This window comes from Thunnus albacares, chromosome 1 (assembly GCF_914725855.1).
Source record: "Thunnus albacares chromosome 1, fThuAlb1.1, whole genome shotgun sequence".
Taxonomy (NCBI): Eukaryota; Metazoa; Chordata; class Actinopteri; order Scombriformes; family Scombridae; genus Thunnus; species Thunnus albacares.
Genome location: NC_058106.1, coordinates 18,035,678 through 18,063,301, shown reverse-complemented (window position 1 = coordinate 18,063,301; position 27,624 = coordinate 18,035,678). Strand labels below are relative to the sequence as shown.

The following is a 27,624-nucleotide window of genomic DNA, read 5'->3' as shown; positions in this document are numbered from 1 at the left end:
GACACAGTAGGGCTGCACTGCTTTTAAAACATCAAAATTCATTCATTTCATTTTTCCCGATTATAGATGTCTCCCCAATTACTTTTAGCTGATATGAATGTTTCCTTGTGCCATATTCCTCTTAATTCCATTTCATTGTAGTTCACAGGTTTTACTTACAGTAATACAACATTGTGTCAGACAAAGTACAATTTTCGGTTCGGTTCAGAAAATTAGAATTACATCTTATGGTCAATTGTGCAGCCATACTAAACAGCATGAAACAAATCTAAAAACTAAAAACAAGTGATGACGAGGTTGACGGAGGATGGCGGCGGGCGGAGATCTGGTTGCTGTTTGAAACCAGATGAATGACAGGTGTCAGTCTTACCTGCCGCCAGGCCCCCAGGTGTCTTTTGGTCTCTCATTGTCATCTGTGTCAGCAGACAATGTCCTGCATACAACCATCAGCTTTAATATACATCAACTAGCAATGCATACTGCTAACTGGCAAGCAGGTTGTGTAACAAAGTGTTAGGTAATGTAATGGTAGTGTTAGTTGTCCACTGGCCTTGCCAGCTAGTGGTACACAATGGTCAATACACTGTCAATATCTGTGGTAGCCTGCTTGGCCCTGTACACAGCAGTTAGCATCCACAGAATTTAGCATGCTAACTAGTTAGTACATAGAAAAGCACATTACTAGCTGGCCAGCAGAGCATGTGTCTACCTGGACATACATACACCTCAATAACATCCATAAATCAGGAAACTACCAGGCGCTCTGCAGATAGAATAGCATACTGCTGTTGTAAATGACAAGCCGACAGATTAATGTGTCATAATGGCTATTGTTAAATGTATAAATCTTTGAGTGATAAACTGCAGTCAAATCCTTAGATGTAGAATCTCACTCAGTTTTAAACAAAGTAAATGATGACATTTTACCCTCAATACAGCTCTGAATTATCTGACATCTTTAGGCATTGTAAGTCTTTTGTGAACTTTCTATGAACAATAATTAATATCTATGGTCAATCAGGCCTAACCTTTAGAGTGCACTTGAAGGTTTAGAGCTATACTTACGTTTCAAATTTTCTGAACGGCCTGTTCTTTTAAAAAGTCTGACATCAGGTCCACTTAGTACATTTCAATAGGGTTTAAGGATGTACTCAGTTTGGAACAGAGGACACACAAATGAATGACGTTCAGCCAAATTACTCTGCCCTGGTTTTAAAGATTACAAAAAGCCAACAAAAAACGTCATTACCCTCTTTACAACATGGGCTCTATTTTGATGTTGATGCAAGGCTGGCAAAGGAACAGATGCTGGAGGACAGCCAGTTTGGTTGGCCGCGAGAACATTTTTTGTTTGCCTGCACCTGTTTGGTGATTTTCTACCCTATTTGTTCATATTTGTTTTTCATTTCATACGCATTTACTGTAAATCCACATCAATATACAGTTATCAGTGCTAGTAAGGTAGACTTATTGTAGGTTAAATTAAAAGACGATAGATGATGACCAATAATACTATCTACAATTATTTGTGGGAAGTATGAGGGCCTTTGCTTTTAAAGTTTTTGAACAACTATAGGCAACATATTTCACTATACCGCAAGTAACTGAAGATGTAGCATAACTGTATAGATGTCATATTCTTTGCACATTATTATTCATCGAAAACATGATGACAGGGTTTTTATCGTCCAATGAAAGCTGAATGTAACTTAAAAAGTGAATCTGCCCTTGAAAGCATACAGTATGTAGAGTGCTGCATAATCATATATACTGTAGGCTTATGTACATTTGACTTGTTACTCTGTACTTCCTCGACAGTTACAGTTTTCTCTTAGGTGAAGCTCTTTTAGCACATGGTAACTGCTAGAGGATGAGAGGAGCTGATAGGATTTGCCATTAATATAGATAACCCCAATTCTATCTGTTGATAACATATCCTGCCTACTTGTGTGTGTTGTGCCAGGGTTGCATTTGTGCCTCTGTTCACCACAACTGCAGAAATACATTATGCTATGCATTGCTATGGGCATTATACATGCTCATAGCAATGCGACCCTGTGCCAAGAGTTTGTGCTTGCATTTGCACTTTCATGAAGTTAGAGCCCTGTGTCTCAAAATACAGAGAATGTGATTTATTTTGTAGAAGGAAAAAATGAAAGGGAAAAAACACTCTAAAGCACATTAGTCTTGAATGGTATACCGATACTAGAAAGGTATTGCAATACCCTGCCGTTAAAAATAGTACTATACCCCATTTTATTAGTACCTGTACATTAAGAATGACAGTGTTTTAATAAAAGCTGTATTTCCTATGAGTTGTGTCAATGTATGACAGTGGGGCACTGTGTGTGTGCTGCACTCTACTCCCTGCAGGCATAGTGCGTGTGCCAACCATTCTTTTCCTCTCATATGCATGCTGCAGCTTTCATGGTGACAGAACCTGAGGCATGGCTGCAAGTATAAGTGCTCTTGCCGACCGTCCACGGCTTGTTGACAAAGCAGAGGCACGGAGCGAAATATACAGCACATCAGGCATTATCTGCAGTCTTAGATGCATTAGGCTGACTGAGGAGCACATTGACACGCTCATTTTCCTGGCTATGAACCTTGAAGTGGCTGAAGAACTGTCCAGATAATAAGTCAGAGAGAGAATAAAAGAGAGAAAAAAACATGTTCTGGTTTTCATGTCGACATTCTGTGACAAAAATCTTTCTATTTTGAAACAATTTTAATTTTTTAAACATCACTATAAAGCTCAGCAGCTGCAACAGAATATTTTTTTTGTTAAAACATGTTCAATAGCTATATAGCTCAATTTATGCTTTAAGGCACAATCAATTCTATCACATTTGTAAAGGTCCACTGTTATATCTGCATTTCCTTGTTGCCAGTTAAGTATAAATTAAAAGGGCTTTCTTATGGAATTTTGCAGATGGGGCATTACACCCCAGAAAAAAGAAATTATCAGGCATTTTAATCTAATTAATATCTTAAGCTTATTGTTTTTTTTTTAATTTAGCCACCACCTACTTTGAACTCCTTACTGGCTTCCTTAAGTACTAAAAGTAGAGCAAAATATAAGTCAGTGAGAATTTGTTAAGACTGATTTATTACTTTGGAGTCAGACTCTAGTTTTGGTGTCCGCCCCTCAAAATCAGAGGGCTTCTTTCCAGTCCAACTATTTTGTGCCAACATTTAACAAGAGGCAAACAAGTAGCAATAAAACTTAATCAACAGGTGCCTGGAGGGATCAAAATGCAATACAACCTAAAGAAATGTTTGAAATAAGTTAGAGAGAGCGTGTTTCCCGAAAATATATAATAACTAACTGAATTACACAAAGCAAATTAGGGAATAGCAGTGCACTGAAAAAAGAGAATTAAGCACTCAAAGAGACCACTTAAATGCATTAAAAAGCACAAAGTAATATTTGAAGAAAGAAATAAGGTGGAAATTTTTGTTATATTCATTCATCAGGTGAACCTGTTGAAGATCAATTTATCAAGCTATTATTCGTGTGTGTTACAATTACAAAAAGTTTGGAAGCTAATATTTATTCACTTTTACTCCACAATACTTAATGATTCACTTTTACTGAGCACATTAAACCTACCACCTTCTACAGAAATAGAAGGCAAAGCCAGAAGGCAAACACCAGTTTTGTATTCTACTCTGCTGTTGTTGTTGTTGTTGTTCTATGATGGCTTTACAGTGAGGCTATAGCTTACCTGTGCTTGTAGAGGTAGAAGGCAAATCCAGACAGGATGAGGGCAAAGAAAGGAACTAAGATGGCTGCTGCCACAGAGCTGCTGTTTGTGTAGGGGTTGGATGGGTCCATTGCCATGGTTACAGGGCCTGGGAATACAGACAGACATAAATCAACAAGTACATTAACGCATACACACAGACACCCTTTTGTGCACGTGTAATAGATGCTTCTGTCATTGTTAGTCTGTGAACGTAAGCCCAGCTTCTCATGTTTGTGTAGTGCAAAATGTAATTTATTATATGTATTTTGTTTTACAGGAACATAAAACCTGCATTGTTTGCAGTTGACATCAGTGCTGTTGTTACAGACAGACCTACCTTGCCTTGTCAGATGGAACTTGCCAAAATCTTTACTGTGGATGTGCCCCTGGTAGACAAAAGTCTTCTGGTCTGATTCTGCAGTAACCTGAAAAACAGAACATTCAAGAGTGTTAAGATTATAATTTGATCATAGATAATAGTTGTATGGAATAATATAAAAACAAGTTGTTTTCTCATTAGTTTTCAAACTAGACAGTGATCTGGAAGACACGGTCCATCCTGGTGGGTGGACATTCTATTTTATATTATGCATTATATCATATAGCACATTTTAATCTTAAAATGGGAGATAATGTGCATGTTTATCCATCATGAAAGAATTGTGTGATGGAGGAAACGGTGGACTGATAATTATCAAGTTATGATTCCTGAAAAACAATCTTTTTTCAGGTTGAAGATGAAACTCTGATTGTCACTTTGTGACAATATGTAATATACTATATAATATAGTGGTCAAAGAGCTGTACTGTACAAACAAGTGCGAGTTTGGCACAGAGTAGTATGGTGGATGGTCTTCCAGAATTGATTCCAAAACCACATCTTGACATTTCTAGGGAGGTTTTTCTTATTTCATTATGAACAAACAACATAGAATTGCACTGAAAGTGGGAAAAGGTGTGTTACGGATCAAGAATAGGATGTACGAGACAAGTGTCTTTATAAGGTGAAAATATTTTAAGCACAGACATGCGATTATGTAATAACCTTTTGTTGTACAGTTGACTGCAGGAGGCTAACGGCAAGCTAGCTGACAGTAGTCAATCATTCAGTGTGTTGCCTGGTGTTGCTTGGTTTTAATATATAAGTAGTATGACACTAAATGTAATAATTTGCTAAGTTCAAAGGACAATCCTTTTAAAATATTTTATAATATACCCTAATCATTTCAGTGCCAGCTTTCATCCTGTCTTCTCCCCATGTCATCAATATCTCTCCACCTCTCACACTCTGTGCTCTCTCCTCTCCCTCCTCCTCCTCTTCCCCCTCCATCTCTCAGGTAGTGGGATCTTGTTTGGAGATTGAAGCAACTATTGTATGTTTTACAAACAAAGTGACAATCAAAGTTTCATCTTCAACTTGTAATAAGATTGTTTTTCAGGAATCATAACAGGGTCATTATCAGTCTGCCTTTTCCTCCTCCCTTCCTCTTTGTGTCATTCACAACCTGATAAATTAGTTAACTGTCTACAGTATGTCTTATTCCTTCTTTCCTTTGTACTTTCTGCCATATTTTTTCCTTAATCCCTGCATGCTTCTATCCAGTCAGTTCGTACATCTATTGCCTCTCTTCCTCTCTGTCAACAAGTCAGGCAGGATCAGATTTTTAATACATTCCCCAGTTGTAGACATGATCTTCAGAAGTCCCAGCCTCAAATCTCACATCAAACTAAGCTAAAACATCTACATAGAACATGGCATCACAGAAAGCTGACTTTCTTCATTTCTTCTCTCTTACTGTCTTTCTTTCTAGACACTCTTAGCATTCAGCATTTTCAAAGATTATTTAGGTGATTGAGTTTTCATAGTCTAGAGAAAGGAAATACAATTTATGCACATCAGAGAACAATTGTGAATGCAGAGAGCAAATGTGCAATGATTCAATAATATCTGAGCCCCAGATTTGTGGTTTTAAGAGGAATTAGATGCTGGAACTATTTCCTGGCCAGGCCAGTAAATTCCTGAAATCTCTGTGGGATGCCTGGCAACATCACAGTGACAACATGGCTGCGTCTGAAATCACCCTTGTTTACTCATTTACTCTCAGTATGATAGACACACAGTAGTTCACACTATAGTGAGCAGTAAATATGGATTTTGGACACTTGTGAATCATTGTTATTTTGTGTCTTCATTCACAGGTGTAGTGACGCTTACAGTAATTTTCACATCTACTGTATGAAGTTTGATGCATTGCATTGTGGGATTTTTAGCAGAAAGTTGTGTACTTGCCGTGGACGCTATTTTTCATTCAGTTGTTGAAGTGTTTGAGGGCACTATATACTGCAGTGCATAAATTTGACACTCAGAATTCAAACTTCAAATAAAATGGTGGAGGATAAATATAGTGCACTATGTAGAAAATAGGGTGTGATTTCAGACACAGCCCAAGACTCCAGGAACTCACTGCACTTGGCCAAGAAATACGTACTGCCAGCACATAGCTCCCCATAAAACCCACCAAAAACCCTTTTTTAGTGGATTCAATAAATGAGATATGACATCTTCTGCTCAAATGAACATTGATACCTGTTTTACTTGCTGCTATCATTCCTCCTGGTCATACTGTCCATTAAGAGATCCCTTCATAATGTACTTTCGGTGTAAGTGATGGGAGACAAAATCCCTCCTTTAATGCAAAAATGTGTTTAAAAGTTTATTTTAAGCTAATGTGAGGCTTTAGTTGTCCAAATTAGATAAATCAATATCTTTCAAAGTTACTGTCTTTTTAGTGCCAAGTTCCCTCTTTTTGTTACAATATTTTCACTGCAGCTGAAGAGGAACATTATGGAGTTATATTCCTCATTCCTGAGTGCATGTTGGGACATTTTGAGCACAGAAAAAAAAAAATTCACAAGAAAATAAAACATATTTTGTACAGAAATAATCATGCAAAGAATAATTAAATCTGAGCAAACAAAAACCTTATCCTCAATAAATTATGTTGTGTGTTTGCTAATATCCATATGAGAGCACAATCATAACCTCTTTCACTCAGTTATACTCATTTGTCCTCTCTGCTGTGTGCTCATAAACCCTTGGACACTTGCTCACAATGGGCCTCATTTACAATGAGCGTACGCACAAATCTGTGCTTAAACTGTGCGTTTTAAGCACATATCCAAGATTCATCAATATGTTCTTACCTGAATTTGTTTTTACTCTGTGAACAAATTTAGAACTGCCTTGGACCATGGGTACGCACAAATCATAAATGTCTTTAAAAAATATATAGTTAATGTTTATTCAGTGAAAACAGTATATTAGAACCATTGAAGTTAACTAGATTTCAAGCTAATGAAGTCTAGACTATATGACAACCAATAAAGGTTAATAAAATTAGGTATGTAACCAAAACTGTATAAATTACTAATGTCAGGCTGTGGAGCTATTTACCATTCTTCCAGTGCTGCTCTACTCCCCTAGTAACTGGTAATCCTACTAGTAATCGGATTGAATCGGAGAGAAAACAGCCAATAAGAAATTGCTTAATGCAATTTTCATATTGGCTGGAATTGTGGCACATTGTAACACTGCACAAAGTTGAGAGAGTGTGAGGACAAAGCTGAGAGTGCACAGAGCAGAGATGTTGAGAGAGAAAGACAGACACTGAGTGAGTGTCAAAGACTTTGCAAGCACACAACAGAGAAACTGAGAGAAGTGAGTAAAACGGCATGAAAAAGGTGATAATATGTGGATAATGGCAAACACATAAATAAATGTATTGAGCACAGAATAGATTTGTTTGTTCAAATTAAATGATTCTTTGTGTGATAATTACTTCTGTATAAAATATATTTTATTTTCTTGCAAAAAACCTTTTTCTGTGCTCAGAATGTTCCACTGCAAGCTCAGGAATGAGGCACAATTATAACTCCATAGAAAACACTGTCCGTCGAGACACAAAGAGAGGAGATGAGAATTTTTACTAAAAAAAAGGCATTGTAACTGTTTAACTTGTCCACTTTATTTGACTAACTCAGACGGCTCAAGTCTCATATTATCTCTTAATTTTTTGTACAAAATGAGGACTGTTCATTTTGTCCCACATCACTTACATTGTAAGCACATTTGGAGGGGGTCTTCTAATGGTCAGTATAAACAGAGGAATGTATATATCAAGCAAAACTTGTTTCAATCTTCATATGGGCACCTGACTGTTGTTTTAAGACAGACTTAAACAATTTTAAATCAGTCCTTTGTGGGTAGAAGGATTTTTTTCCCCACTATTACTAACCATCTCTCTTGACTATGGATTCACATTTATAGTAAAAAGAAGAGGAATGTATTGATGTTCTCATCTAACTCTCGGCAAGAAGGCGAACAAGTGTTATTTCTGAAAAACAATTCCTTTAAAATGTGGCTTCAGTTCAGTGGGTGAACTCACAGATGCTTCATTTCTTTTTTTTTCTACAATCTATGAAAAATATCAATAAGCGCAGTTGTTGGAAAAATGTCCTGCTGTGCTCACTGGGCAGAAAAGATCACCTCAGATGACAGATGGGGATTAGATATGACATTTGGAGGATCTCATTCTGGTCTTTATAATGGCCAACTTTGCAAATAGTTTATTATTGGATGTCTGTATTTATAAAAAAAATAAACATTGTGGGTAGACTGACACTTTTTTAAATAACTAATAACTAATTTCAAACTATGTAAATGGCAACAAAAACAAAATGGATTACTGGAATTTGATGATTTTTGGCAACTTCTCCTGATGGCAACAATTTTATGGAATAACTTATTTCTTACACCTTTGTTACAAAGATGAAAACAAAAGCTTCTTGGTAAACCACATCATTCCTCCCTTTGAAAATATGTTAATTAGACTTCACTGTATTTCAAATTCTGTTTTGCATAATAAATCTAAGGATTTGTCTTGAATTTCAATACACCTCTAAAAGACCCCATGCAGCAAAGTGGGTGCGGGGCGAGTAATGTGGTGTGGAGGGTTCTAAATTACTGTAACCGAGTAGAACAGGGCAATTGTTCAATATTATTATCAGACTTTAATGATACAATCATATCCTGTTACTATAAAATCATATCATGGTTTTTTAAATTAATAAAGAGATATCTTAAAATATCGATTCATTTCAAATGGTTTATTATAGAAAAATAAGGTTTGTCTTACATATCCATCCATAGCCCAGTTGTCGTTTTTAAACTTGCTGTAGTAATGCTCTGTTGGCCCTTTCACCTGGTAGACCTTCAACAGCAGCTGGTTTTCCTCCGACTTGTAGGTACCTAGACAGACATAGAGACATGAAGGTGGTGTTAGAAATATAAAGAATGTGATTATCAGTGCCTGAAAGTGGTATAATTTAAATAACAGCAAGTTAAAATTGTTTTGGCACTTGGCAGGAAAAAGAGAACAACATTGAAGCAAAGGTACCAAGAGAGGGTGACAAAACAGAAAGAGAGGGTGGCAGGCAAACAGACAGGTGGGTTGACTGACAAACAGTAAAAAGCAGACACCTTGACATTCTGAATTATCATACTCTATTTCCCTTCACCAAGCACCTGACACATTACCGGGGAAAAAGTGACATTTACCCTTCAGCTACATGTCTCTACTCGCTTAACTATAGTGCCAACACAGAAACTGTTGCTGTTCAATATGACAAGTCCATGTGAAAGAAATATCACAGACTCAAAATGAAATCATTTTAGACGTTGAGAGCCCCTGTCTTCTAAATATAGAAAATCTATCATGACCCCAGGATCAAGCTGAACTATTGATTTTGAAATGTCATTGTGAAACGTCAAAACATACTTGAGTGTCAGTGGGAGAGTCACACTTTTCCTCTGTTGCTTAAACACAACTATTTTGGAGGTTTTCACTCGAATGTGGCTTTATCTGTTTTGGTAACCTGCCAATCACCTCCATGCAATATACCCCACACTGTATCTATAATACAAATGAATAAAAATCATCATGTGTATAGGGGCACTGCTTTGGGATGTTATGTGGCACAGGTAATAATTTGGCCTTTCAGACTTATACTGGTGATAATATAGATGATAATATAGATGCATTAGTGTGGAGGGGCCCAGGCACACAACCTGTCAGGCAGTGTGTAATTCCCACTAGTGGCCCTGCATGTTAGATTATTTACTGTTTTAATGACCAGTTTCCCTTCTCTGTATGCTCTACAGCTCTTGCAAACCATATTTTCTATGCTTTACAGACTAAATGGTTATAAAGGTTCTAATACGTGCAATATAGGAAATCACACCAATGTCACCATAGATTTCAGTGATGTCTTGCTAAGAAGTGTGAATGAAGGTTGGATATTTTAACTTGCTGTGTATTTGCACCTTGCATTCACCCTCGTGTTATTTTCACTGCATTTAAAGTCTGTAAACCTTCAACTTCTGCTATGTGATTGCTCTTTTTTTTTTATCTCCCTGAGAATAGAAACGGTGGTGTTACAATCCTCCCTTGCAGTTATACAGTTTATTTCTATTTAGCTATCATTTAAATAAGGTATGAAAGAAAATATTTTCCATCCATCCATCAGGGTTCAGGGTCATGTGAGTGAGTGTTTTCTATTCCACATACATTTTCTGACTTGTAACACTTTATGACAGGCTGTATTTATGCATAAAAAAATCAATACTGACTTAAAAAGTTGCAGCTTATTGGAAAGATAGTTTTATGTCTCCTCTTTTAAGCTCTTTTTTAGGGGGGCACTACATTTTTACTGCTTTTACTTAGGTAAAGTTACTTTGAGTAAAATCAATTAGAGTGACTATCAATATTGATGTTTTCTTGTTTTTTTAAATACCTGATAGTCTGATTGACACTCCGCTGGTCTCCAGTAAAGTGATGTTAACTCTGCCACTGGTGGCATTGAACCCAGTAACGGAAAATGTGGTGGCTTGTCTCTTTCCCAGATACTCGTAGAAACCGCTCCACTCAGAGTTTGGAGAGAACACATCCACTGGAACTGTAAAGGAGAACCAGACACAAAAGTCAATTTTAAACTTTTCTTGATTTTTATTTAATCAAAACATTAAAACAGCTGCTATCAATATCACCACTGATTCAAAGTGTAACTAGTAACAAAATGTGATATTGATAAACATTGACCATTGAGGTAGAGTGGTTGTGGCAAAGTGGGTGTGTGCATTGGATATAATTTGATCAGTTTCTGAGGATGAATGTGTGTATATTTCATTAATCTGTTTTCTTAGTCAAGCCTACCTTTGCAACATCTCCACAGGTTAAAGGAGCAGATATGATGGTGATAAAAAGGGTCAGAATTGGGATTACCCCCTTGCGTGAGTCAGAAAAAACATATACACCTGTGGCTCCTTTAAAATAAATTGTTGCAGTGGGTTACCCCCTGGCTCCCAGAATCCCACACTTACCGATTGCAATATTACCACTTCAAGATTCAGCAGCTCCAGTATTCTTAAGAAAATCACATAATTCTGCTCTTTTTCTCTGGTGTCAGTCTCTCTTCACTCTAAATGCATATATTGATTATAAAATCCGACTTCAAGGTATTACATGGTATTGCACCTGAATGTTTTTACTGATTTATTTACTTGGTATGAGCCTACTACACTCTGTCATCTTATGAATCTGAAACAAGACTGCTTGTGTCGACCCATGTAGTCAACTCTAATTACACCCTCCTGCCTCAACTCTTCTCTGGAAAATGCTTTGTATGCAATTCTGTTATTATAAATATTATATATATTTATTGTGCATCTGTAGTATATGTACAACAGTGTATGTGTTTGTATATGTTGTAACTGTTCATTCTGCATACCTCGAATCTTGTTCTTCTGGACATCTGACTCTCCTCTGCTTATGGGATTGATTTTAACTCCAACTGAAACAAAACATAGCATAGTTTAGTTTAGTTGACTCTGTGGTGAAAACAATTAACTGTGTACCAAGAGATAATAGGTATAAGTATTTATTAAAGTATAAAATTATGGGTTTTTGAATGATTGTATAGTCCATTATATTGACATTTGTCACTGTTGGGGTTCTACTGACAAACAGTAACCAAATCACAGAGCAAAAAACTGCCAGCAGTCTGTTTTGTTGCCATACATCACACTTTTCACAGCCATCCGCTCCATGTCTTTGAGAGAAGATAGGGCCATGCATATGTGATAAAAACAACATCACCTCAGTGTTGTGGAAATATTGAGCGATGGTCAACACCTCAGTGGAGAAAGTGCACACGAGCCTTTGATGTCTTAATGCTGAAAATGTTTATTGAAGCACTTGATCAAGGAGAAACTGAAACTGCAAACATCGAAGTGTTCTGCAACACCTGATGCTATCTCTTTCCGTTCTGCCCTCTGAAGGTCTGACGCTTAGTCTTTAACCCCAACAGATCAGCTTACAATATGAAAAATTAGTCTAATTGGTTCACTGGTTTCTAAACAAGGAATTGCATTTTACCCGTGTTAGTTCAGATCACGTTGCATGGAACTTCAGGTCATTGTCAGCACATTCTGGTTTGAATGTCGGATTAGGTCAAGAGAATCTACGCATTCACCAAACATCACAGAGGGTTCTCGAGTCTCAAAGAGAGGAAAGAATATTTCCCTCTACTTAAGAATTATAGTGTGACCTCAAGGCCCAGGCTTGACCCAATGTAACCCAATTTGTAATTCCATAACACCCAGCATTCATGGTATGCCTGAGGCTGATTTACAAGAGCATACCAATAATATCAGCGTGATCTTTATTTATCCCATATGGCATTATGACCTCCAGGTTAGATTTTAGGTTCAAGATCAGCCCATATAATACAAGCAGCACATTTTCAAGATAGGATCTGAATACCTTTACAGAGCGGCGGTTTGCCTGACCACCTCCCATCACTTTTGCAGGTTCTGTGCTCTGACCCTCCTGCCAGATAGAAACCTTCTTGACAGGTGTAGATCAGCGTATATCCCAAGGTAGGCAGGTCCATAGATCGAACATCTACATTACTGGGGGTCTCTGGCTGTCTGCATGAATGAGCTGAGTGGTGGGGAGGAGTGAAAAACACACTTTTCACATTTACATTCATCCTTTAGACTTAAAAAAACAGACAATGTTCCTCTCCATAAGATTAAAGTATTGAGTAAAAAACTAAAAATTCATCAGTAAACAACAAAACAGATGTACTGAATTAATATAAGCTATGATGAGGGTAAATAATGGTAGAACAAAGAGTAATAAGTCATAGTTAATTCTTACCGATGCACTCAGGTTGAGTTCCACTCCAGGTCAGATTTTCTAGGCACGTTCTTGTCGTGGAACCAAGGATGTGGTAGTTCTTGCGGCACTTAAAGGAAACCTTACTGCCAACCTACATAATGTGAAAGCACAATATAAAAATCCTCTTAATCCACTGTTAACCCCATACCTTCTTAAGACCTGCTACAATTGACAATTTGGAAGTTAAAAAGTTAGATTTATCCCCACCTACTGCTGACTCTTTAAATCTAACAAAACAAGGAACAACAAAAGATACTTTTATCATTTGTGTCTTTTTAGTAGATGTAATCCTGAGGTTTTATTAAATCCTGAGAAGGACATTCTTATTCCTGCATCACCTGCTGTGCCTATCTAATGACTGCAGTAACCCCTCCCTCTCTTTTTGAGATGTCAGGGAAAATATATGTGGATGATATCCAATTATACGTCCACAAATTGAAGGATTTGCCTGTTTGTTCATTCTGTTTCATTAAGGATTGTATGGTCAATATACTCCATCAGCTTGGTGCAGTCAGAACAGGTTTTTATCTGTGCCACAGATGGCCTGATGGTCCCTAAGGTAAAAAAAAAAAATTGCCTCTCTTAGTCATCTGTGAAGTCTAACCTTCGAAATGCTGACGTCACTTTTGACTTCTCTTTTTGTTAACAGCTGAGGGACTTTGCAAACTTCAGACCCAATGTATCTCAGGTGGAGATTAATATTCATGTATTTAGTCATTTTGCTTTTATTATTGCAGCTCATTTTTTACTTGCCTTGTCACATCTGAAATGCTGCTGCTCTGTTTTTGACGAGATCTACTAAAAGCTCTCAAAGCATACCCATGTTTACATCCTTACACTGGCTCCGATCAAGTTTGGAATTTAAGTTTAGAAACATACTTATTGACGACTTTTAAAAATAAAAAGGTTAGTCCATTCAATTGCTACCAAAGTATTTTGGCCAACAGAATCAATCTCTTATCTGAAATCTCTACCTCAACAGGCAGTTAAGAGTCTGTTCTGACTAGTTCAACTTTAATTTAATGTAGTTCGAAGGATTATATAAGGTAGTTTTACCAAGTATGTAGTCAAACCATATATTTCTGACCTGAAAGCCCTGGGCCAGGACCGGGATACCATATGCTGGCGTTCCTGGGTCACGACAGCTGTTGAAGGCTGGGTCTGCACACAAACACACACACACACACACACACACACACACACACACACACACACACACACATATAGAACGTTATATCATGTAAGAGTCTAAGCCCTACATTAGTACTATACTGTATTCTATGAAGTTCTAGAAAAGCTATTCGTAGCAGAGGAACATGACAGAAATGTTATGATGGCTGTGGTGAGGCTACAAGGCTGCTTGCCACTCATTATGTAATGATTTTTGATTTCACAACTTGTTCCGAAAAAAGGTTCATGCTCTCAGAACAGTTATCACAAAGAAATAACTAAATTTTGCCCCAAAAAATAAAGGCCTGCTTTCCAAGATAAAATCTTCATAGACATCAAATGCTGACATCAAAACTACACACTTTGTCTATTGATTAGATAATATCTTCAGCTCTATCCGCACAGGAATACTAATGCTAAAATGCGTATATGAGTGAGCTCCACAATCTTGTTTATCAATAATCTGATTTCACACAATTTTATTCATAACTTGTTGATGAAATGTTTTCCTTTGCAGTAAACAAAATGTCTGTTCCTCACAATTATGGAAAGACTATAATATGTAATATTTCAATTCTGGTTATTCTGTCTCTCAAATGGTTTTTCTGTGTGCGATGCAGAAGGGTGACAGAAGCATTGATGACTGCGGTAAAGTATCAGAATTTCCCTAAAAGGCAGCAAAAACAAGCTTTATATTATAAAAAATAAGTTAATTCTTAGCCAGTTCTTTCAGGTCAGTCAAGACAGAACATTTCTAAAGCTTAGAAATCATCATGGAACGTGATATTAACACCATGAAGCAGTGTGGCTCATGCAAGCTTGTATAGACTGAATATATATATAAATCTATATAAATCCCGCTGCATTCCTGCACACATTTTGGAGACACACCTCATGGCAGTATACTGTTTTAATTTTGAAAACAGACACATCCAAAAGGCAAAAGCAATTGGGTGTTCTTGTGGTGGTGGTCTTTTAATTACCTATACAGGCTGGTTGTTGGCCACTCCAAATCCCATCGGCTTGACAGACTCTGGAGGCAGAGCCTACCAGCAAGTAGGGGGTGTGGCAGTAGAACTTGACCTCTGACCTACAAAAGAAAACAAATAGTTAAACACACACACACACACACACACACACACACACACACACACACACACACACACACACACACACACACACACACACACACACACACAAACTCAAACAGGTGATGAGAAATAACAACACACTGCTTTACTGTTTCCTCTAGATTATTTTAGGTATGTTTCCTTATATTTCTGCACCACTTCATCTTTGGCCTAAATCTTTTTCTTGGTTTTACTCACAACAAATGTCTATTTTGTCTTCACAGTGTTTCAAATTAACACTCAGACACGAGGGCCAAAAGCTGTGCAACCTATTTTCAGACTTTATCGACTCAACATTTCGTAACCTTGCTGGCACTATCCAAAGGTGGTTTCACAGTAAAGGCACACAACCTGTTTCACATTAAACACATTTATGGTGAAGCACATGCAGCAAGAGACAAAGTGATAGCAACAGCTGCTGTGATACTGAAAATTCAGGCATGGCAGGGAGCCTCAACTGAACAAATATAGCGGAAACACTATAACTGTCATACTAGCAGCACTAATAATAATCTATTAAAATTATATAATTTTAAAAAAGCACAGGTTTTTCAAAAAGCTTTTCTGCGTTGGATACCTATCATAAGTAATGATCAAACAGAAAACCAGGCAGTAGTCAGTATCAATATCAGTATCAATATATTTATCCACTGACCGGTAGGAAAAGATGTTCCCCTCTCTGAATCCACCTCCAGGAGAGCCTGGATCACCACACAGGACAGCTTGAAAGACACAACAGTTACAGTTATTACCCAGTGATGTGCATCATTCAAAGTAAGCAAGCACCAGTTCATTGCTAGCGAAGGACAGATAACTTACGCAGACACTGTGGTACGTCTCCTGTCCACGTTCCGTTCCCCTCACAGGTTAACACAGCAGGAGTGGACAACTGGTAACCATGGAAACAACTGTAGCTAACACTTGATCCCCATGAATGGTCGGTTCCTTCCACTTTCCCATGATGTATTTGAAGAGGAGGTCCACACTGGATCACTGAAACACACACATACAGACACACAGGTGTGAAAGATCATCCACTGACTCAATATCATTAACTTAACACAGTTCAAGGGACAACGTCGTGGTTCACTGGATTACACTGCAGGAAGGTGTGTTGGAATCTCAGCAGGGATCTGTTTGGTAAGTGCATCTGCAGTTTGTATTTCTCTCTGAAAGGTAGTCCGGTTCCCACCATCCAAATGAAGCTGTACACAGGACTGTAAATTGCTCATATCTGTGACTGTCAGTCTGTTCTGTGTTCTGTCTCACCTTGGACTCCATGCAATATACAGTATGTTAATGTAGGCTCAAGTGAGTGAATAAATGAACATTGCCTCGATTTTTTTTACACTAACACTGCTCTTACACTGTAGCTCGCAGTGCAAAACAAATACTTTAACAAGTAGTTATGGCAAATTGTGTTACAATTGGTTATTAATACATCATTTTATCTTTTGCTCACATCTGCAATTTTATCTTCAGTAGCAACAAACAAACCAGCACAAGATAACATGAGCACTCAGATTGTCAAAGTCAGAAAGACAAAACAGCAGTTAAGACATGTCCCTATTGGATGTATAGCCCTGAGCTGTGGAGATGCCAACCAACCACTGAAATAAAACCTTAATTGAACAAAGACTTCAAAGATTGAGACTGTAACATTTGCCAAAGCAAAATACTTACTGCAGGGCTGCTGTCAACCCTAGCATGCACTGGGAAAACAACAGGAAAACACCACACTGTGCTAACCATCACTCATAAGCTGCCCCTCTCTAATTACTGATGTACAGTGAAATACTTATCATGAAGTATTCACAATGTACATGAGAAGATGGCTGCAGATGGGAGGTTTGGCATCAGGTGAAAACAAAAGACAGCAAAAAGCAGCAGAAAGCCACTAGCACCATATGGACATTTACTGTCTTAAAGGGAAACTTCTGTATTTTTCAACCTGGACCCTATTTTCCCATCTTTTCGTATCTAAGTGACTAATGGGGACAAGAAATGTCAGCTAAATATTCAGCTGTGACTTTGAAATTTTTTTGGATAACACTAAGCTACGCTTTCTGTACTCCAACACAACAAACTCCTCCTGGCACTCCTCTCTCCAACTCCGTCATGGCTGAATATTTAGCTGATTTCGACAACAACTCTCTCTCACAAGATTTCAGAATGAGACTTCTCCTCAAGTGACACTTCGTTAGACACAATAAAAAACAGACCGGTAAAGTGAAAGGTAAAGCAAAACGTTTTATTTATCTGTATGGTCCTTTCCATGATGTCGTCAGACACTTAAAATAACAATCTGAGCCTGTCAGTGGCACAAAAAAGTACTTTTAGCGGCTGTACACTGACAGGGTGTTATTGCCACATTGGATTACATTGCAGCCTCTTTTGCGGCTGCCTGCTGCAGCACTCTCGTTCAATACTGGACCACTTTCAAAAATTGTCCCCATTAGTTACTTAGACACAAAAAGGAGAAATAGGGTCCAGGTTGAAAAATATCGAAGTTCCCCTTTAAAGCAGTAGATGACCAAGGTCACCACATTTAAGTTGGTAAACCAAAACACATACCATACCATATGGAATCAGAATTTCTGAAGGGTCATTTGGGGTTTTGCATTGTTTGTGATGGCATTCTGCTTCCACTATGGTGGTTGGGAGGGAACTGTGATATTACTTTCCTCAAGTCTGTTAAATTAAATGCTAGCAATATTATCCACAAAACAACTTTTCCATCAACCTCCTTTCGAAATGATGGCCTACATTGGGATTTTAGGAAGAAATCCATATTTATACTTGAGACTTTCTACGTGGGATTGCTGCTTATGTAATGCTAATGATTTACACAAACCCACAGCTACTTAGAAACTCAATTTCATAACTGCTATTGTACATAACCAATGCTGATATTATATGGTTCTGCAGATACTCTACAATCATGACAGCATTATGTTTAGGTGATGTTACAACAGCTTCACAAGATTTTAAGAAACCCACTGCGTACATTTGTAAGCACCTGTGTGTGTTCATACATGCCTGTGTTGCATGAGCGTGGATGTATCTGCACATAGCTTCATAACTCCCTGATAAACATCTGTGTGCGTGCGTGCATGAGCCTAACTCCCTAAGATAATGATAACCATCTGCATGGTTTCAAACATCTAATAAAGTCAGTGTAATCCTCATCTAAACAGGAGACAGATGGTTTCACGCTCCATTCACTCTGCTATGATGATATACAGTGCACACATGCAAACACGGAGAGAGAGGCAGACAGACACAGATACGCAAACAGACATGCACGCACAAACAACACATACATGCTATATATACAGTACACACAGCAATAAGCAGATACTAAAATCAGAAGAGAAATTTACAGACAGAATGTGGTAGTATAACAAGTATTGCTCCAAAAATCATACTAAATATACACATCATGTGGATATCTTCCTTCTTTGTGTCTGATTATCCCTCTTTCTTTAATTTGTTCTGCTTCTGCGGTCTCCCTCCAACTCTTGATTTGGTCTTTTCTCTTGTCAATCTTTTCTCTTACTGTTTTTAATTGATCTTTTCTACTGCTCTGTTGCAATATGACCAGTCTTTTGGATGCAGAATCAAAGTGCAATTTATGGAAAATGGTTTTTAACTACAAAACTACTACTACTTTTGTTTGTAACATTGCAGTTTCTAGGCAACAGCGGGTGCTCGCAGCAAACTAATCAGTCGACTAATTCTGGCTTTGTATGGCACCAGTGTCCTGAAGAAGCCTTACATCTCTCAAAAGTCGTCCTTCCAGACTCGAAAAAAGTGTTTCATTTTCCCCGTTTTATTTTACCCACTCTATGTGTTCTACTTGTTGTTAGTCCCTTTAGAAAAATCGACACACCTGCACACAAAACAAGCCAAATCCCTGTTTCTTAAAGTATGCCGTTCATCATTTTTTGCTGTGTGACTCCAGAAACAATAGCTAATGGGGATTAAACAAAAACAGTTGAATGAGTGTTTTCTTCCCCCGAACAACAACTTTGTTGTTAGGGATCAAACTCCAGCTGTCTAAAAATAGAATAAACCACTTATTGACTTCAGAAGTTAATATTCCAGACCAATATTTCTGCAGGTCTCTGATGCCCAAGGAACACTTGTGTCTGTAATTGAAGGTTTTGAACTCTTTTATTTTCTCTTTGTGTGTCTCCGTCATTGTGAATAGACTGGTTTGGCTTCACATGATTCTGGAGGAGTAGCTCTCATCACTGCTTGCTTACGCACCTCTGCTCTTCCCTCCCTGTCACTGCGATCACTGACTCCTCTCCCTCTCCCCACCCTTTCTTCTTTCCTTTCACGTCTCAACACTGTTCTTTTTTACAGTTTGGTCCCCAGCCTCCTTTCTGTCTTCCTACTTGTCTTTGTCTCTCCCTCCAGCTCTTCTTCTTTTTCTCCCTGCACCTTTCTTCCTCGTCCTTCTGTCCCAGCTCCAGTCCTCTTTTATCCTCTTCCACTGCTCTCTTGGTCTCCTTCTCACACCATTACTGCCTCTCCTTCCCTCCCTTTGTCTTCTTATCTCTCTTGGCGCAATTCACCCAGCCAACACATTTTATGGGCTTAATCCCTTTTCTCACTGTGTGTTTACAGGTTTGGGGGCAGGTATTGATTTGCCTCTCTTTGTTTCTTCCATCACTCGCTTCCTCTCTCTCTCGCACTCGCCTCCCTGTCGCTTTTTCCTTGCAAGCCCACTGATGCCTCATCACATTCACTCTTTTTCCTTTTTCATTCACCCACTTGACTCTTTTTTTCTACCACCCATTTTCTTTCTTAATCTCTGCATTACCCTGTCTATGTCTATTTTGTGTCTCTTCTGTTTATTATGTTTTCCACCACACCTCCTCATCCCATCAATTCTTCCCCCCCTTTTCTTCTCCCTTAACTCTCTTTCTTTCTCTTTTCCTCTCTTTTCTGTTTGCCTCCCTCTCTTTGCTGCACTTGTTCAATTTCTGCTTCTTCCTAAGTCACACTTGATTGATTTTGCCTGTCAAGCTACACTTTTATGGCTTACAACTCCTTCATTCAACTTGTTTCTGTTTGCGCATGTGTGTCTGTATGTGAAAAAGCTGTTGTTCCAAAACAGGATCAAATGAAGCCTTGTGGATTGTTTGAAGTGGGAGAATAGAGGGGGGATGAAAAAAGAAGAGTTGAACAAAAATGAACAGCAGAAATGGAAACTAAAGAGGAGGAGAAAAGTGAGGAGCAAAGGAGGGCAAATAAGAAAATAAGGGGAACAGAGAGAGAGACAGAGGGCTTGCAGCATTTTGTTACCTGTATCTCTCCCTCTCTTTCCCATTCTCCCTTTCTCCCTCTAATTTTCTCTTTTCAATTTCCTGCCCCACTCTCATTCTGTATCACCTACACTATCTTCTACTTCTCTGTTTCTCCCTCTCTCTCCATCTCTCTCAGTAGCCTCTCTGTCTGCTTTTTTTCATCTCAGTTCAAAGCCTCAGCAACTGCAGGAGCCAGCAGGAGATTTTCTGTTTGTGGGAAGAAATGGCAGGGAGGATCTCAGGAAACATTCCCTTTTACTGTTGTTGAGAATCATAGTCTAAACTCTAAATACGGGCTGTTGTAAAACTCTGACTCATTTTATTTTAATGCATTCCTTTTTATTTTCCCCTTTGTGTTTGTGAAAAACTGAAATGTTTCAGGAAATAAACCCTAACTTAACACTCTGTTATTGTAAGGACCAATGTTAATTTTGCATTGTCTCTTTCTAATGTTCTGTTGAAGTCACAATCTGTTATTTTAGTATGCCACCACCTACTGAAATATTGTTCTTCCTTAAACTGTCACTTATTTTTGTGGGGCTTTTTTGCTGTATTTTTACAGCTCTATACCAATAACTACCCTTACTCTTCTTTGAGGTTCTGTACTTTGTTATGAAAAGATTTATGTTACACTGAGACTTAACACATTTCCACTTCCAGTCCATGTTCTATATGACGTTCAATTACAGTGTAGAATCTACCAGCAGTTTAGTACACTGTATATAGTACTGTGCAAAAGTTTTAGGCACTTTAGATATTTATATTCTTATCCATTATGCAATACCATCAGAGAGGCATCTGATCGGTTCCAAATTTATTCTGCAGCATGACAACGACCCTAAACATATAGCCAGCATCATAAAGAACTATCTTCAGTGATAAAAAGAACAAGGAGTTGTGCAACAGATGGTATGGCCCCCACAGAGTCCTGATCTCAACATCATCAAGTCAGTCTGGGTTTACATGAAGAGACAGAAGCAACTGAGACGCCTAAATCCACAGAAGACCTGTGGCTAATTATCCAAGATGTTTGGAACAACCTACCTGCCAAGTACCTTGAAAAACTGTGTGCATGTGTACTGTGGAGAAATGGTGGGGTTTTTGCTGTTTTAAAGGCAAAGCGTGGTCCCAGCAAATATTGATTTGATTTAGGTTTCTTGTGTTTACTGAACTTTGTAAGAAGTTAATTGATAAATAAAAAGTATTTTGCTTGCTCACAACATACTCTACTTTTACATGGTTTAGTACAGCTGCATTTTTACATATTTGAATCTTATTTTATTTTGTTGTTGATGGTTGTTATTGATACAAATTTAATTTGTCTTAAAAAGGTACTATAACATTTGCTGCTATGTTTTGAAAAGATTATTGACAAGCTTTTGACAAGAACCAGCATTGGTTGGGCTCTAATGGAAATGAACAATTCACAATATAGTATTACATGTTATACTATATTGAACCTGAGGATCCATCATTGCAGATTCTATCTTAAAATAAACCCAATAATTACTGTTCTAGTCCAGTGTAACTTTGGCAACAGTCATTTTGGTGTTAATTTGCCTTACCTTTACAGCTGGGTTTGGTTTGGTTCCAAGTTCCATCTTTAGTGCAGTGCAAAACACTTTGTCCAGGTGGTTCCATCAGGTGACCAGGGTTACAACGGTAGGTTACCGTGTGGTTGAAGGTGTACTCACTTCCTAAATAGATCCCATTAGCTACTGGCCCTGGGTCTCCGCAAGTGATCACTACAAGAGGTGAGAGAATACAGTAAATACAATGAGTATCTGTCAGATGGTTTTGTTCCAGTAGGGCTATAGTTTTATAGTAACATCTTTGGACAATCTTATCATATATAATGCCTTACTATAACTGTAACTTACTGTGCTTTCAAACATAGTCTGAAAACTGATGTTTTTATTTCTCCCTGCCTGCCCCTTAACCTCGTCCTCCTACTCAACTTTCTCACAGACTGCCTTCCTTAACTTCCCTGAAGCACGTCCCCGCCTCATTTAATCTACCTCCCACCTTCTTTTTCTCCTTTCCCCAAACCTGTCTGTCTCTGTTGAAGCTACAAGTTGGAATCTAAGACACAACAAACTCACCCTTGTACAGTATCGTACTTGCACAGCAGCAGGTTGTGCGACCCATGCACAATTTATGCTACTCTTGGATCCTTTACCAAAAACAGTACTATGCAAGATACTATTTGAAATATTACTTCTACTCCTATAGCTAATGACGCTCGTTCAACCTTTGCTAATATTTCATAATAATGACTACAACTACTGCTGTTACCACTAGTAATAATGACAGTGATAAGGCAAGAATAATAAAGCTATCCTACCAGTACAATCAGGGGGTTGTCCTGTCCATGTTCCATTCGTTGTGCAGTGTCTGGTGGTCAGGCCTGATGTTTTGAACCCTTCCCAGCACGCATAAGCCACTGAGCTGCCGAAGGTGATGCCATCACTGAAGACAATTCTGCCGTGTGCTGGGGTACCAGGGTTACCACAGGACACAGCTGAGGAGTGAGGAAATATTAAACAGTGGCAATTAATCATAGTGATAATATCAGTGTGAGCAATACTGTCTCGCTGTCACTCAAGGCTGATCAGCTGTAGGCTGGGATAATGAGATTATCACTGGAGTCAGCTGGAAATAACATAAAATATGTCCTTGAGGTAGTGAGGCTGATTAATAACTAAGGGTTGTTGGACTGATTCCCAGAACTGAACAGCAGATGTACAGGATTCTAGTTGTGAGCTACAGGGTGACAGGAGGCTGGTAATATATCTACAGTGCCCACTGTACCTGCCAAAGTGCCACTGAGCATTAAGTTTTTAACTAGTCCGAGCACGGTTGTTGGTTCTGTCTCTTGTTAAAAATCAAGATATGCTGTCTGCAAATATGCATGCAACAGTGTTTTGGATAAGATCCTTATGGAAAGATGTCCAACAGTTGTGGGGAAAAAAAACAAACAGCAATAAGAAGAAGCTTTGGTCATGCAGCAGGGTTGCAAAGCTAATTATCAGTCAGTACTTGTGAACAATGTCCTTCCCAAGATATCTTGGGGAGAACAAAGTCTCAGTGATGTGAGCACAGAGAATACATATTTATATTTGAGATTGGCTGCGCGCTTGACGTTGCAGCATCCATTAAGACACGCTGGTTTTCATCTTCACAGCTGCTTTCACAGGCTCTCCACCAAAGACTATACAGTCTACTGTACTGTGTGCAGTAGGTTATTAATAATGTGTTGTTCTCACAGTCTTGGTAAGTGAAATGTGAGGATATGTGAGCATCCTTTACTTTCTTTGCCCTGGCAGATTATCACACAAAATTTTCAAGGAGGACACGAGAATACAGAGAGGGAAGGACTATGGCTTTGGTCTTCACTAGTGATCCAATCGAGCTTTAGTTTGCTGGCACAGCACATTAACAGAACAGACAGGAATTAGCAACCAACCACAGCACATTTCACTAATAAGATCATGACAGCTGACATCCTTTAACAATCAAACACCTATTGATGGGATTCATTAGTTAGAGCACTTAAAAGCTCTGTCCAAGAGTAACAGAGTGTGTGGGTAGAGTGCATCATGACAGACCACACAGTCTTTCATGATGCACTCTACCCACACTGCTGCAGTTGCTGCTGTTTGTGCATGAGTGTAACCACTGTACGTGCTATGTGTCTACAGATGTATGAGCAACAGTTTATATGTGTCTGGATGGGTGTATGGATTTCTTTGTGTATGTGTCTCAGTGATAGACGTCCCTCATCCTTTCTGAATCAGCTTTTAACTACTATTAGCTTAATGAAAAACAACTGTAGACAGACATAAATAATTAGTGCTACCCAAAGGCCTACACACACATCGCTGAGGTGTGTGTGTGTGTGTTTGGGTGTCAGTAATACTAGAGGGCTAGATTTTGATGTCAGTGATTTAATACATGTAGACAAACCAAGACTCAAAAAAATAAGTATCATTACAGCTTCGGGTCCTGTGTCTGGGAGTTGTAGTTTTGTGAGAGGTGTGCTTTTGTTCAAGAGTTTTATTCCAAAATGAGATACAATCTGAAAATATTGATTGCTGGCATGAAAGAAAATCACATTATAGGTTTCTATTAACATTCTGAGTCATCTTAAAAACCATTTCTAAGTGGTAATGTTCTTATGATTGGCATTACTTTTTTTTTTTTTTTTATAAAAATCAGCAGATGAAAATTATTGACCAAAATATATGACATTTTGGTTTGAAACATTTCACACAATAGCTGCAATTTTCCAGCTAAATATCATACTTTTTTTATTTGAGTAGATGTAGTTCTGATTTTTCTCACTGAAGTCACTGTGGTCTTGATGCAGTTCAGTATTCTATATTTAGTATACTGGTGGTGTTTTGGGTCACAGCCACACAACATTATAGAGTGTACACTGAAAATGTATGACTCACTCTTGCTTTCCCTATTCACACACATTATAGCTAAAATCTGCACCTAAATACAATGTTAATGTCAGCAGTGTTATATTCAGCCTAACTAACATAGTTGGGAATAGGGAAGGTAACATAGGCGGCAGCTTAGTATTCCAGTGCCTCTACAGCACTATGGGGACCCACTTTAATTTCCCCTAAACCCCCATGGGTTTAAAGAGTGTCTTTGAAAACTGCTGTTGTATAGGACGCACTTTTACTATTACCACAGTACTGTGGAAGATCCAGCTCAGTCAGTTAGGAGTGACACACTTCAATCCTTTGTATTTAGGCCAAACAGATACTGTTCCGTGTTTATGGAAGCATTGTTACTTCCATAAACATAGAACATTATGTGAACTTGCAGCTTCATGTTAAATGACATATTGCAACATATAAGAGCACAAATTATGGGAGTTAAATGGTACCATAAATCTTTGTGTTGTGTGGTATTGTAAATTAGATATCAGCTGAAGGATGGCAAATCATACTGAAGCTTAAGTCAACCTTATATACTTAAATATATATTCGCACCTCAACTTAATTTTTATCAGTAACATCCCTCTAAATGAAGAAGATCCATGACTCATAGATATATTATCAATGTTAAGGTCCCAAACAATGTTGTGTAAGTCATGTGTAAGCTTTAGTTACACAATATAGAGTATATATAATGTGCATTGTACAGTGTACAATGTATGTAATATGCTTTAAGCTAAGTTGCTTACTGTCACTAGCATGCCAAATAGTCGGATGCCACTGTATTCTCCAAAGAAGAGATTAGGCTGTTCAACTCTGGAGGCTGAGCTGATTTATTTTCACATAAATTTCTGAATAATTAAGTCCATATGCTGCCAATGCACAGTGGGTTTATACAAAATCTGCACTGCTTCGTTTTACAGCAGTGTTTATTTTTACAGCAATGTTAATAAAATCTGGGTTGGGACCCAAAGGTAACCTCAAATGAGACCAGGATAACTTGCTATCAAAATGTATGATGTTTTCTAAACAGACAGCTCAGCATGTTATGTTGTTAGATCCAAGTCTCTTGTATAAAGCAAGCAGCATCATTTTACTATAAAACTTCCTTGATAAAGGGTGCATATAAATATAAATAAAATAATATAAATATAGCACCTCGCACAACAGCCTACAAATATCTATTTTAAATCATGACTGATCAATGAATTGGATATAAAGAAACAAGAAACAGCCTCAGAAACCACAATGATGAAGGCAAGATAGCTGAAAACGTACGGTGAATAAAATATGGTGTACTGAAGCGGAGTTGTGTGACATATTTCAATTCTGATGGGATTAAAAATGTCTTCTCTGTGAAAAATAATGGCACTTTGTATGCTGTTTGAAGTGTGAGTTGCAGTATAGGTGTCTAATGACTATTGTTCCATCTTCCAGTAGAGTCACATTTTCAACACAGCCACATGAGTCCCATAAATGGTCGTTGTTACGCTTCCCCACCTTGACAGACAGGCTGCGTGCCGCTCCAGGAGCCATTGTGAAGGCAGGTCCTTTCAGCTGAGCCAATCAGACTATATCCCGCCTCGCAGCTGAATCGCAGCAGGCTCTTGGTTTTAAATTCTTCCCCTCCCAAACGGGCACCGTGGGGAGGGATCCCTGGGTCTCCACAGATTCCTGGACTTGCACCTAAAGCAACAGAAGAGACTTAAAGTTAATGTACCAGTCACCAAGAGCCAGAGAAGAAAGACATACACACCATGGATGCAGTCCTGAACTGATGAGACTCAAACATGGAAACACATGTACATGTGTGCACAAACAATCCAAATACAGCTAATGTGAAACAACAGCTGCATTCAACTGATGTCCATTAGTCTCGTAATAGTTTTTGTGATTTTATGCAACAAAATGGTGAAACACAGGGTTAGGAAGTTGTCTCTCACAGAGTCACGATGCTAAAAATATACGCGCGCATTCAAGCCACAGGTCAACAACATCCACTAAAAAGCATTTGTGATGTTAGTCATCTCATTGCTGTTGCAGAAAATGCACAAATATTTTTGCTTACTCAGGCTTTCATATACAGTGACACACACACACACACACACACACACACACACACACACACACACACGCACACATGCACACACTCACACACTCACACACACAGAGACACACAAACTTTGTAGAACTGTACTTTGAATTTAGGCTATACCAAATTGTTCTAGCATTAAAAGCACTGAGCGTGTCACAATTTTAGCAGCTTAAATTCCATCGGTAGGGATTTGTGAGTTTAACAGGGTACAGCTCCAAATGCAGCGTCTTGCATCTCAATGAGGTCTTCAGCTGCAGGATGGATTCTGCCCCTGCTGAGCATTCTGTTTTGAGGCCAGCAGAGTAAGCTTATTGCATTTCAGCTGTTGAGAGTCGATGCTGAGTTAGAAAATTATTAGTTTTAGTGTTGTGGGATCTGCGTAAGCCTACTGTAGAGCAGCACTTACGAC

At 38.3% G+C, this 27,624-nt stretch overlaps 1 protein-coding gene across 1 annotated transcript in view; it reads right to left on the bottom strand.

The window, feature by feature from the left end:
- LOC122979583 (CUB and sushi domain-containing protein 1-like) overlaps nucleotides 1-27,624 on the bottom strand; it is a 205,120-nt gene that overhangs the window by 9,405 nt on the left and 168,091 nt on the right. Inside the window, exons 55-68 of the mRNA XM_044347148.1 lie at nucleotides 26,621-26,806; nucleotides 23,011-23,187; nucleotides 22,232-22,411; nucleotides 16,168-16,341; nucleotides 16,004-16,070; nucleotides 15,202-15,308; nucleotides 14,136-14,209; nucleotides 13,028-13,139; nucleotides 12,629-12,808; nucleotides 11,595-11,657; nucleotides 10,602-10,763; nucleotides 8,945-9,057; nucleotides 4,087-4,174; nucleotides 3,729-3,855 (exon numbers count right to left, since the gene is read on the bottom strand). Of these exons, the coding sequence (XP_044203083.1) occupies nucleotides 3,729-3,855; nucleotides 4,087-4,174; nucleotides 8,945-9,057; nucleotides 10,602-10,763; nucleotides 11,595-11,657; nucleotides 12,629-12,808; nucleotides 13,028-13,139; nucleotides 14,136-14,209; nucleotides 15,202-15,308; nucleotides 16,004-16,070; nucleotides 16,168-16,341; nucleotides 22,232-22,411; nucleotides 23,011-23,187; nucleotides 26,621-26,806 (1,810 nt within the window). The remainder of the gene's footprint in view (nucleotides 1-3,728; nucleotides 3,856-4,086; nucleotides 4,175-8,944; nucleotides 9,058-10,601; nucleotides 10,764-11,594; nucleotides 11,658-12,628; nucleotides 12,809-13,027; nucleotides 13,140-14,135; nucleotides 14,210-15,201; nucleotides 15,309-16,003; nucleotides 16,071-16,167; nucleotides 16,342-22,231; nucleotides 22,412-23,010; nucleotides 23,188-26,620; nucleotides 26,807-27,624) is intronic.